Source organism: Marmota marmota, unplaced genomic scaffold (genome assembly GCF_001458135.2).
Source record: "Marmota marmota marmota unplaced genomic scaffold, marMar, whole genome shotgun sequence".
Taxonomy (NCBI): Eukaryota; Metazoa; Chordata; class Mammalia; order Rodentia; family Sciuridae; genus Marmota; species Marmota marmota.
This window is the reverse complement of record NW_026000141.1, coordinates 1,301,356-1,313,759: the sequence shown is the minus strand read 5'-3', so window position 1 is coordinate 1,313,759 and position 12,404 is coordinate 1,301,356. Positions and strand designations below refer to the sequence as shown.

The following is a 12,404-nucleotide window of genomic DNA, read 5'->3' as shown; positions in this document are numbered from 1 at the left end:
CCTCATCTGGGGCTGGGCAGCCAGAAAGGAGGGCCAGCTCGAGGCTAGGGCAAAGTCTGACAGGCAGGTTCATGGTGTCATCACACAACCCCTGGGTCACTTCTGAGGCAGGTTATGACGTCACCACACGGCCCTGGGCCACCCCTGAGCAGCTATGACTGTACAAATGCAATAAAAGCACATCACGTCCCCAGGAGTCAGGAGAGCCCCTGCCCCTCCTGACTTCTGCGCACAGGGTCTTGAGGCCAGCTGTTGGAGGGGTGGCCAGTGCAGGAGCAGCAGCATCCGCCTGTGCCTGTTCTGCCTCCTGTCGTCCACCCGTGTGCCCAGGGAGTGACCTAGGCTGTACATCAGGTGCCAGGGGCACTACAGACCAACCACGGAAGGCCCTGCCCTCTGGACCTGCTCTCCCCAGGGCAGAGGGCAAGAAAGCCGGCCTTTCAGGAGGAACCACCGGAGCCTGGGCGTGCCAGAGGAGACAGAGCAGGGTCCCTGCGGTAGCCACAGGTGAAACTGGCGAGGCCTCTGGACAAGGGCATCTCAGAGGTCAGGGAACCCCAAGGAAGTGGGTGCTGATGGTGAGGAACTGGGAGGGCGGGGAGCAGGGGCTCCTGCGGCCCTGTCCATGCCATGCACAGGGCTAGATGAGGGCGGGAGGACTGGCGGGCTCCCCTGGTGTAGCACCAGCACAGCGGCAGGAGGGGAGGCAGCCTGCAGAACCTGGGAAGGGTCTGTCCCCCTGAGCCGCAGGCTGTGGCGAGGACCTGGGGGCCAAGTGTGGTTTGGGAGAGCACTGGTTCTCGAGAACGCCCCAGCTCTCCATTGCCCTTTCCATCCCTTCCCTGTTTCTGTGGAAACAGAACAGAACTCAGTGTCATGCACTGTGCTGCCCCTGGAAGGCCAAGCCCTGCAAGCGAGGGTGTCCTCACTCTGCCCCCAGAAACAGGAAATGACCCTTCAGACTGCCTGGCAGCCCCCTCCACCCTGTATCCCATGCCAGAGGACTCCCTCCCCGCCCACAGTTTAGCCAGCAAGTCATTCTTCTGTGGCATAGAGTGAGGTGGCAGCCAGTGGGGGGTGGGGCCAGCAGTGCTGGGGTGGCCTGGGCATGCGCCTGGCCCCTGGATAGGCCCTCCATGGGCTGAGAGCCTCCCCTGGGTCTGCTGCAGGGTAGCCCACCTCTGAGAGTTAGAGAGACCAAGGCAGCTGCCGCTGCCCTCGGAGCCTAGACCCAGTGGCCTGGTGGCCCCAGAGTGCTCTCCTACGCCCTCCTCTTGCCCCTGCTGACTCGCAGGTGCCCACAGTTTCCTGTCTGCTGCTCTGGAGCAGGTGGCCTGAGTATACGCCTGCACCCTGTGGCCTCCACACAGTCCAGAAGCAGGACATGGCCAGAGGCCCCTTGCCCTGCTTCCCCAGCATGGGCAGCACACAGGGCAGAACAAGCCTGGCCTCAGAACCTAGCCGTGGCCCTTCACTCACAGAGTCCACTTGGGGGCCACCCCCTGCCCTTCCCCATGCTCCAGAAACCTCTCTGGCCCCACCAGCTCCAGGCTAATGAGAGTTGCTGCCCGAGCGTGATGCGGGCCCTTGGGGCTGACCTCCCAAGCTGGGGGTCTGGTGTAGGCTCTTGGAGTCACCTATCCTGATCCTGCCACAGGAGCTGTGCCCACCCCGTGCCCTCTGATCTGGGATTGGGTAGTGGGTCACCAAGGAGATGGTCTGGCTTCCACGGCAGCTCTGACTGTTATGGGGCCTGGGCCAGGAACCCCCACCTTCCCCCCTTCCTTCCTGGGGTTCCAGTGGCTTCCTGTCCTCACCAGATGGCCAGTCCTGCCCCTGACCACAAGCCCTGAACCATGATGAGCTGCAGGATCAGGTCCAGTCCAACCCAGAACTTGAGGCCCCCAGATTCCTTGGCCTGCTCCCTCCCCCCTGCACACCCCCAATGAGCCCTAGGACTTGTGCGGGGCCAGATGCAGGAGGGGTGTCGGAGGCCCGGCCAGTGGTTGTCCTTGGTGAGGGTGCCTGCGGGCAGGAAGCCCACTGGAGTTTGGGTGGTGCTGGAGGCCTGGCCGTGCTGCCCCACGCAGTGGGGATCAGTGTTGGGGGCTCCTCGTTGAGCCTGCGTGTGGATCAGTGACTCATAGGTAGTGGGCACTGGAGTCGGGCACGTGAGGTCTCCCTTTGGTGCACTCAGAAAGGTCAGCTCCCTGGGGCAGAGCATCCCTTATCATTCCAGCTCTGGCTCTCTGTCCCCTGGCCCAGCTGGGACAGGCAAAGGCTCTGAGGTGTGCAGGGCGGATGCCTGGCAGGCTGCGGCGGGCCCTGCGCTCCAGGCCGGGGCGGAGGTCTGCAACACCTGCCTTTCTGTCCACGGCATCCAAGGGAAGGGCAGGAGGGGGATGCTGGGGTCTGTCAGAGAGCAGAGGGGCAGGGGGTCACTAGGCTTGGTGGCACTGCAGAGGTGGATGGCAGGGCCTTCCCAAGAAAGCAGGCCAGGCCCAGTGGAGCTGTGGTCAGTGAGGCTACCAGGCTAGGGTCCAGAGGCAAGGTGGGTGATGCTGGGAGACCAGGGGGGTGCACAGGGGGCAGTGGATTGTGCCTGTGGCCGGGTCACCCTTGGCTGTGTGGTGGAGGCCCAGGGCCTATAGCCAGCAGCAGAAGGGAGGTGTGTGCCTGGTGGAAGGCCAGACAGGGACCAGGCCAGGTGCCCGCTTGCCCTCCCAGGGGCCTCTAGCGCTCACTGCCCAGAGCTCTCCTGGTCTCATAACAGAGCTGGGTTTGAGGATCAGCTGACCCCACGCAGGCTGTTGGCCCAGTGGAGGCCACGGACACTCCAGAGTCGAGTGGTGCTGCCAGCTGCCCTTATAGGACTCCTTTGTCTCTCCCTCCCCTCAGCTTCTCCCTCCCCTCAGCTTCTCTCCGCTGTCTCCCTCCCCTCAGCTTCTCTCCTCTGTCTTTCCCACTTGTCAGCTTCTCCCTCCCTGTATCGCTCTGCTTCATCCCGTAGGTGCTGCCCATTTTTACCCAAGCCTTCCTGGGGTCCATCTGCAGGTCCTTTGGTCACCCTCAGCGTACACCCACCCAGTTCCCACTGTCGGCTCTCATCCCCTCCTGGCCATCAGCTGGGCTCTCCTGGCAGCAGAGCCACCCTGCTAAGCCCACCTGGCCTGTCCCTCTGGTGGCTCTCAGTGGCTGCCTGACTTTCCCAGCTGCCCCCTGCTCCACCACAGGCCCCTCCCCCACCCTGCCAGGAGTCCTCCCCAACTTGTCACCTCCCTGCCCCTCCTGTAGCACTTCTGCCTCCTGCGTCCTGACTTTGCCCTCTGTAGCCAGGGTCTCTAGAGGACCCCTGTACCCAAGGGTCCACCAGCCCAGGGAGGTGGAGGACAGAGATGACCTCAGATGCTAAAGCTGTTGCACAGTCTGGGCAAGGGATCTGTCCAAGGCTGCACAGCAGAGGAAGCAGGATAGCATCAGAGCAGTCTTCTGCTTCAGGGCTCATATCTCCGCCCTTCCCCATGGGCCTGAGTCCTGCCAGGGCAGCCACACCCAGCTCCAGCTCCTTGAAGGTCTGCTCACTTGGGCAGCTCCCAAAGCAGATATGACTGTTCTTGCCCTGCCCTGACCAGTCACCTCACCGGACCTTGACTAGCACAGGTTCACTATGGTCCTGCCCAGGCTGGCCGGCAGCAGGTGCAGCTTGGTAACTCTAGGATCCTGGCTACTGTTCTCTCCTGCCTTCCAGAAGGCTCCCTCCATTATTGCTGGACAGTCTAACAGCCTTCCACAAGTCTCACTGCCTCCTGGCCCAGCCCAGCCTCAGGCCCAGAATCCATGAGGAAGCCTGTGGTGGCTAGGGTCTCTAGCAGGGCTCTGGGGGCTGGCAAAGGAACAGAGGACAGGCATGGCAAGTGGTCCTGGTGGATGCTGGTCCTGGCACATCCATGTGGCCCCGCGTAGCAGGCAGGGCAAGCAGGAGCTGATGCTCCTTGCACCCTGGAGGTTTGATGGGATTGCAGTTTGCAACTTCGGTCTCCATGTGGGAATCGAGCAAGTGAAGGTCCCACTGGACCCTCCCCCCCCAGGCTGTAAGATCCATGGGGGCCACAGACAGGACTCTGGGGCCTCCCACAGCCACAGGCTCCCCTTCCCACATCACTAGTGTGGCCATGGCCAGCCAGGTTCTGCCCCTCCCCTCCCCACTTTCCTTCTGTTCCCCTGAGCCCTGGGGTCTGGGCAGTCCCATCCCCACCCACATCCTTGTCCTCTCTCCTGACAAGCTCTGGGCAGTGGTGAGTGGCAGAATCTCTTCCCTGACCAGGGGCCCTGGGCCTGCCTGCAGCCAGCCCACACCTGCCACCCAGGCCAGGGAGGGACCGCTGTGCACTCACAGGCTCTGTGCCTTTGTGGGGCATGTGGACGGCTCTTGGCACAAAGCCCCCAGCCAGGGCCCTGGGTGGGCCCAGCTCCATTATGCCTGGGGGCTCCACACAGCCCACTGGGCACACCAGCTCACAGCCTGCAGGTGTGAAGTCTGCCAGCCACAGAAGGCCCCTGAGCCTGTCCCTGCTGCCTGGGGTCCCACCCACCCTCAGAGATGGCCTTGGAGGTCTCTGGTCCCTAAGCAGAGAGTGGCTGGTGAATCCCAGCTTGCCACGGCTGCAGTGTTGGGGCTGGAGAGGCTGCCCGGCGTAAGCACGTCATCCTGGAGGAGACTTTCCTATTCTTTTAGGGGAAACTGTATTGTTCTCTAGCTTCTCAGTTCTTCTTATTGAAAATGGAAAACAAAGATATGTTCTGTGAACTCCCACCTGGCCTGGGCCCCTTCTCAGCCACAGGTGGCCCTGGCCTGGCACTCACACTCCTGCAGGAGGAGCTGGGTGCTGGGGCCGCCTCAGAGTCCCAACTTCAGACCAGGACAGGGAGCGTGGGCCCCAGGCATACCTGGTTTACCTAGACAGCCATGCCCCGAGGGGCCACTGACACCAGGGCCTGTCCCTCCAGGGTGCAGGAGCCTGTGACCACAGCCAGGAATGAAAGCCCTCCTTTGGGATGGGACCCTGGCGTGCACCTCATGCGGTCCCTGTGTCTATGCAGAGGGGCGCTGGTCCCCAGAGCCTTCTCTGTGGGGCTGTGGAGCTGTGGGGCCCAGGGCCCTCAGCTGAGATGTGGCAGGGGACACCCACAGGTGCCTGCCACTTGTGCCCCAAGGGGCAAGAAGGTCCTGACCCACCTCTCTCTCTTTCTCTCTGTCCCTGCAGTGTGACAGCGAGAGTGGCATGGATGACAAGGTAAGCCTCCCCCCACCCCCTCCTGCCCACCCCTGCCACCCTAGCCCCCCCCAGCCTGGGTGAGAGGCTCGGCACTCAGGGCTGTCCCTGCTGGAGGGTAGCACAGGGCAGTGTGACCTCCCTGGTGGGGCACCAGCCCCATCCAGCCAGATGGGAACTCTGCCCTGGGTGGCTGCCCAGGCTCCGCAGAGTGCAGGCCCCAGTGGATGGCCGCAGACCTGTCTGCACCAGGTGCCCTGTGGAGCTCACCGAGGGCAGCCTGGGCCAGGCGTGTTTGGACCAGTCCAGGTCGAGGCCACAGGCTGTTGTGGAAAGCCAGGGGCCAGGCAGTCCCCGGGGCAGTGGCTGTGTGCTGCACTGACAGGTTCCAGGTCTCTGTGCTGCCCACACTGCATCACACCGCCCCCACAGGCCAGCCCTCCTCACCATGCTGAGGTCCTGCTGTTGGGCACGTGGTCTGGGGTCAGCACCCGAGAGGAGCCCTGGAGCACTGGCCTCATGCACGGCTCCCTCCCGCCACCACAGCTCTTGGGCTCCGCCTCCCAATGTGGCCACTGTTCTGGTCCCACTGGTGACATCAGGTCGAGCGCAGAGCCAGAACATCTCTCAGCACCCATATTTAAAACAGGGTCTGCAGGAGGCGCTGGCGGCTGCCCTTCCTGCCCTCCAGGGGAAACAGAGTGCCACCCTGCTTTCCATCTCAGCCCAGCCTACCAGGACCCCACTGTGTGGCCTGAGGCACACCCAGGGCCACGCGGTGGCGCTGCGGCTCCTCCCCCAGCGAGTCTGAGCTTTCCTGTGGCCCTGCAGGGAGCACCCACTCCTGGTTTTCAGGGAGGCCTCTGCCCAGAGGGGCTGGCAGCATCCTGTGTATTGGGCTGGACCTCAAGCCAGGTCCTGGAGAGGGAGGGCAGAGTCACCCTGGCTCCACACTGCACCCCAGCCACCCACGCAGGTGACTCTGGGAGTGCCTACAAATGAGACCCGCCAGCCCTGGCTCCAGGGCAGCTGCTGCGGTGGTAGGAGAACCTGGCAGAGGAGGAGAGGCCTAGAGGGTGGAGGAGCAGCTCCCCTCCTGGCTCGGTGTCCCCCCAACCCAGAGAGCCAGGACTGCAGTGGGCCGGGAGGCACAGCCCCACACCTCTGGCGACATCCTAGGCCTTCAGCGCCTAGAGGGTGGGCACACCTGCTGGTGTGCTGGAGAGCCCCTGGGGAAGGCGAGGTCTTCATGTTCACCCAGCTGCCCTTCCTGAGCTCCAGGGGGTATTTGGAGGTGCCATGTCCTCCCAGGACACATGCCGGGCCTGAGCATCTGCAGAGCTGTCCTGCAGATGGGACAGCAGGGATGGTCTGGGCAAGCTCCGGGCCTTGTTCAGGAGCCACCACCTGGGTCCTCCTGACCATGCAGGGACACCTGCTGACCCAGACCTCTCAGCTGTCTCCACAGCAAGGGTGCCCGTTCCTTGGGTGCTGGTCCCTTAGCTTGAGGCCACCATGGGCAAGTCTGGGCTGGATTTGCATCTACCCAGCTCTGGGTTCCAGGTGGCAGGAATGTCCTCCCCCCTGGGAACAGCTATGCAGAGTACCTTCCCCTGGTAGAAGGGACAAGTCAAGGGAGGACAACTCCAAGGTGGTTAGTTCCTGCCTTCCTGAGACAGGCCCTTGGTGGAAGCAGGACAGATCTGGGTGTGCAGGAAGGACACCTGAGCCACCCAGACTTGCAGGCCAGTGGAGGCCCTCATGCTTCTCACAGGACTGGCATGGCTGTTTATGTCCCTAGGTACATGGTGGCCCAGAAACAGATGGGTCTTGGGCAGGAGGCAGTGTGGCCACAGAGGCTTGGCCTGCTGCCCCTGCAGATGCCCTCTGGGTTCCAGGAAGCCCTGCCTGCAGGAGCAGATGCCTGGCAGAACTAGACACCCATTTGGACAGGGCAACTGGGGTGGATGGCTGCAGCTCTCCTGGCCACTTTTCTCACTGGGCACCCTCTCTCCCTAAGCTACCAGGGTCTGACCTCAGTCTGAGCACAAGGTTCTGCCAGCCCCCATCCCTGGGAACTGCCTGGGGCTCTGCCATGGGTCACGACACAGACATCCCTCCTAGCAGAAGGACAGACAGGCACACAGGAGACCTGTCATCTCCTTCCCCACCATGCCACCAGCACCCCTCCCTGCACAGCCTCCAGGGCCCCTCTGGCCCTGTCCCATGCCACCCGACTCTGTGCATGATGGCTCTAGCGCTGGGGACACTGTCAGCAGCTCAGGAAAATGGCAGGAAGATGGTTCTGAGAGACTGCGGTTGTTGTCTGGCTGCTTTCTTGTTGGAAAACTACAGGCATGAAATTAGGTGGGGCTCACTAGGCAGCCCAAGGGGCTCAGTGTGGCTGCTGAGAGCTCCTGGTGAGATGGCAGCACTCCTCCTGGCTGCCCTGAGGCCACAGCCCCACACCTCTGGCGACATCCAAGGCTTTCAGTGGACAGCCACTAGGCCATGTGCTCTGTGTCCAGCCGTGGCTACAGGCTGGGACCAGCAGGTCTTGAAGGGCTCCCAAGGGGAGAGCAGGGATGCTCTGGTGGGTCTCTGTGGGCAGCAGCAGAGGTGGGGCGTGACAGTGGAGTGGGCCTGCAGGTCCCCAGCTTCAGTGGTGCCTGTGGCCGGGGCAGGTGGAAGGCACCACAGGAGGTGAACGTGGCCTATGAAAGGCTGGTGTGTAGGCGGCCTCACTCTGACCCTGGACCCCAGCAGGAGCTGTGCCTAACTGGGCTCCTCTTTGGGCCTGTCTTCTTGGTGCTGAAGCAGCATCACATGACCCACCACCAAGGGGCTTGATCTTGGAAACTGAGCCAGACACCAGGCACTGGGGTGGACAGAGGACGCAGCAGCTGGGCGCAGGCCCCTGCAGCGTGCGCTTCACCCCTGCAGTAGCTGCTTCCGCACAGCAACCCCTGGAAGCAGCTTCCAGCTCCTGTTGCACCAGGCCTGCCCAGCCCCGATCTTGAGAGCTCCTTCCTCAGGGTCCTAGCAGGGACAGAGGGACCAGGGCTGCACTTACTCCAGGGTGCCATCACAGGGTACCTTGGGTCACAAGTGACAAACCCAACTTTACAGCCTCAGTGGGTGGGGGGAGGTTACAGGACAGGCTGACTCAGGATGCCTGGCTCCCAGATGCCTCAGTATGGCCTCCCTCGGGACACCCACATAGCATCCATTGGAACGCATGTGTCTTTGCTCATCCCACATGGGCAGGGCCCCAGAAGGTGGGTGTGAGGGAGGCCCTGGCACATGAGGGACCAGCTGGGAGCAACAGCAGATCCCCAGGATGGGCCCAGGGCCCGCTTTGAGCAGTTGTGGAGCAAGGGTGTCCTGGAGGGGCCTGGGCACACGGCCCTTGGTGAAGAAGAGCAGGCCTAGGGCTGTGTGCCCAGGTGGGGCACACGCACTTGGTGCAGGCCCCACCTGTCCCCGGCCACTAGGCTCTGGGGCTGCAGACACCCAGGTCAGACCTGAATTTGGAGAAGAGGAGAGGCAGAGCAGCAAGGGCTCTGTCCAGGTGGCCGCTGCCCACCCTGCAGCCTCAGCTGAGAGGCAGCCAGGCCTCCCAGACCTGGCCATGTGCTCCTTAGAAAGCTGAGCCCTGTGGCCCCGGGTCCCTCCCAGACAGCCACTTGTCACCTGGTATTTGTCATCTGCTACCTTCTAGAGGGTGCTTTGGGCCATAGCCCCTGCAGACCCTGCCTCCCTCTGGCCCTAGAGTCCTCCTGAGTGGGGACACTGGATCCCAGTGGAGGCTTGCAGGCCTGCTGGGCCCTGAGCGAGCCTCAGATGGGGGTCTTCAGGCTGCGGGGTGGAGGTGAACATCCAGGCCAGCTTTGCTGGGAGTCAGGCAGAAGCTTCGGACATAGACAAGGGGCCCAAGGTTGGCCCTGGGAGACACACGCCCGTCTGGCTGCTGGACCCAGGCACAGTGCCACCCACTGAGTCCAGCCTCTGCCCTCTGATGTGACGGCTCTGGTCTGACATATGCTGTCTGAGAGGAGCTTCTGGTGCATCCTAAGAGCCCCCTTGTCACCCATCATGGCAAAGAAAACTTGGGGGTGGGCTGGAAGTCCCGAAGTCCAGGCTGAGTCCTGCTGCTTTGGCACCCTGGGGGCTCCACGGGCAGCATCCTACCTGCTGGCTCTTCAGAGCTGTGGGAGGGGACAGGCCTGGTGGTGGCTGTCCACGGCACAGGTGTACTGGCCCATCTCACCTCTCCAGAGGAGCAGGCCTGGCTCCCCCAGAAGCTGGGTGGAACATATGCTCCCTCTAGAGCCCCTGCCGGTTTCCCCTGGTGCCAGGCAGCAGCAGGGGCTGGACCATCCCAGCAGCTGGAGTGGGACAGAGGCCTTGTCACAGGCAGGCCCCAGCATGCCCCCACTGCCGTCTGACTGTTCTCCATGGTGGCAACCTGCAGCTGAACGTCCTTGGTCCACAGTCACCTTCCCTGAGGCCAAGGACAGCCCCAGCTGTGGACTCTGGCTGTTCTCAGCCCTCTCAGGTTGACTGTGTCCTGAAGGTGACCTTGTACTGCCAGAGACTTTTCGAGCCTGTTTCTTTGCCTGAAACAAGGAAGTAAGATGGCTCCCCCTCGGGGCAGCTGTGAGGCAGGAGGGCCACGTGCTCATCCAGTCTCACACCCTGACCATCCTGCAGCGGTGTGGACATGCAGCAGTGCCTTATTTTGGACAAGAGCATCTTCCAATGAGGCAGAGTGGATGCTCATCAGTACCCCGTGGCTGCCATTCACAGTGCTCCAGGCTGAGTGCTGTGCCTGTGGGCAGTTCATGCTCTCACATGTCAGGTGCTTCAGAGCCAGGTCCTTCTGCAAGCCCAGAGCAGCCTCCCTGTGTGTTCCAGCTCCTGGTAGCTCAGGCATCCTTGGGCTTGTGACCGCCTGGCCGTAGTCTCTGCCCTTCCATGGCTCCTCCCTATGTCTATCTCTTCTCTTGCCAGGACACCCATCCCTGGAGCAGTGGCCTCCTTCCCTTGACCACATTCAAAGACCCTATTTCCATATGAGGCCTTGTTCTTGTTCTGAAGTTCAGAGTGGGCATGGATGGGAACCAACAGGCAACTTGTCTTCATCCTCATGTCCACTTGTGCAGAAGGCCGGGCAGCCCTGGTGGCCCACAGCTTCCTGGCCCTGAGCTCCGACTCCGCTGGGCCCTCTCACCCCTCCAAGACCTGCACGGCCTGTCCAGGGGTACTGCTCCCATCTCGTAGTTTGCACTTTCCTCCGCCATTTTGCACAGATCTTGCATTTTCCAGTCCTAAGGAGAGAAGCTGCAGCCAGGGGTGTTGGGTGCATCCAGCGGTGTGGTCAGCTCGTTAGCAAGCTCCCAGGTGTCAGTCAAGGCCTTGCTCCTCTCCACAGTCACCATCAAGCATAGTTCTGCCCTAGGGGTCTGGCGGCTGCCGCCCTCCCCACAGAGTCCTGGGCAGAACCACATTCCTAGCATGGCTGTGGCCATGTAGGCAATGTGGTGGGCAGGGGGAAGGCAGGCCACTGAGGCCCCTGCCTCTTCTAGTGTGCAGAGGTTGCACGCACCTCTCAACTCACATGGCCACCTTCACAGGTCTTCACATCCAGCCCCTGCCTCTCCTTGCTGGTGGCCTGTCTCCTGCAGAGCAGCAGCGGCCCAGGGAACAGGCTGGCCTACTCTGTGCTCCCAGCACCATGCTGGGCTCCCAGGGCACCCAGGCACTGTCAGGCTACATGGAGTCTGGGGTGCCCCGGACAGTCCCAGTGCCCCTATTGTTTGCGTGTACTGTCTGGCCCTGTGGTTGCCGTCTGTGGTGGACGACTAGTGTTCTCCATGGCCCTCTCGCTGGCTATCTTAACTCCATTTCCTTCTGATTTCCAACCTCATCAAACCAGGAAAGACAAAACCAGCTGGGGTGTGTGAGCCTACCATTCCCTCACCTGCAGGCCTCACCACTAGGGCTCCTCACAGCCCCCTGGAGGCCCAAGCTCCTGCAGCTCTCCCTGAGTTCCAGGGTCTAAGCAGATATCCGCCACCCCTCCTGGAGGAGGGGCTTGTCCTGGCTGAGCCCTGGGCTCTGCAGCCAGGTGCAGGCTGTTTATTTGTCTGTGTGTGGGATGGCTGTCAGGGCCACAGGGCTGGGGGCTCTCAGGCTTCTATCTCTGCTTAGGCACGGGTTGATTTTTATGGCAGGAGACAGCAGGACTTTGGGAGTGGTTTTGTTTTATTATTTGGTAAGGACAGAATGTGCATTTAGGCAATAACTCAAGCAGAAGAAAAGGGCTTAAAATCCCCACCCAGAGGTCTTCATGGTTGGCAATCTCTTCTGTGCCCTTGGAGATTGGGGGGTGGGGGGGCTGGGTTTGTGCGTGTTCAGCCACCTATTGAAAGGGAAATGCTAGCCCAGCCTGCACAGGGTTCTGTACCTGGCTCCCACCTTCTGTTGAATGGATGCTCAGAAATAGAAGACTGACCGGCTCCTCCTTGATCTCAAGTCCTGAGCCTGAGCTAGACTCCCAAGGGCCCTGTCCACTCTGTCCAGCACGTCCCCCCCACTTCCCTCCCCTGATGTTCTTTCTAGCGCTATGCAGATGGGAATTCCATGCATTCTGGTTTTGGCATGTTCGTACACTGGCATGGGAGGTCCCGCTGTGGGCCTGGGTCTGTGTGGCACTCACACTTGGCCTTCACCTGGGGCCCGTGGTTGGATCCGCATTCGAATCTCTTTGTGGCCACCTTGTGAAGTCTCCACAGGCAGCTCCGCGTGGCCAGGTGGGCGCGCTGTGCAGCCCTCTGCAGCGGCAGCAACTCCGTGGAGCCTGCTTGGTGGGAGTAACCCAGGCCCGGCAGTCGGGCTGGCTGCAGGTCCCTGAGGACCTGGACTCCGGGGGTTCTGTCGGCCCTTCAAACCCAGCTCCTCCCCGACTCAGTTTGCCCTCCGTAAGCCGGGTGGCAGATGCGCATAACTTGTCGCGGAGAGGATACAGAGTCGGGCCCCGTGGCGCTCTGCGCCCGAACCGGGGACCTGCGGTCCCTAGGTGGCCAGGACGCCGCAGATCCGCGCCTCGGGGCTGGATTAGTCGGGCCT

General features: G+C 62.1%; 1 protein-coding gene across 1 annotated transcript in view; it reads left to right on the top strand.

The window, feature by feature from the left end:
• Fbrsl1 (fibrosin like 1) overlaps positions 1-12,404 on the top strand; it is a 44,167-nt gene that overhangs the window by 18,834 nt on the left and 12,929 nt on the right. Inside the window, exon 4 of the mRNA XM_048785793.1 lies at positions 5,265-5,294. Within this exon, the coding sequence (XP_048641750.1) occupies positions 5,265-5,294 (30 nt within the window). The remainder of the gene's footprint in view (positions 1-5,264; positions 5,295-12,404) is intronic.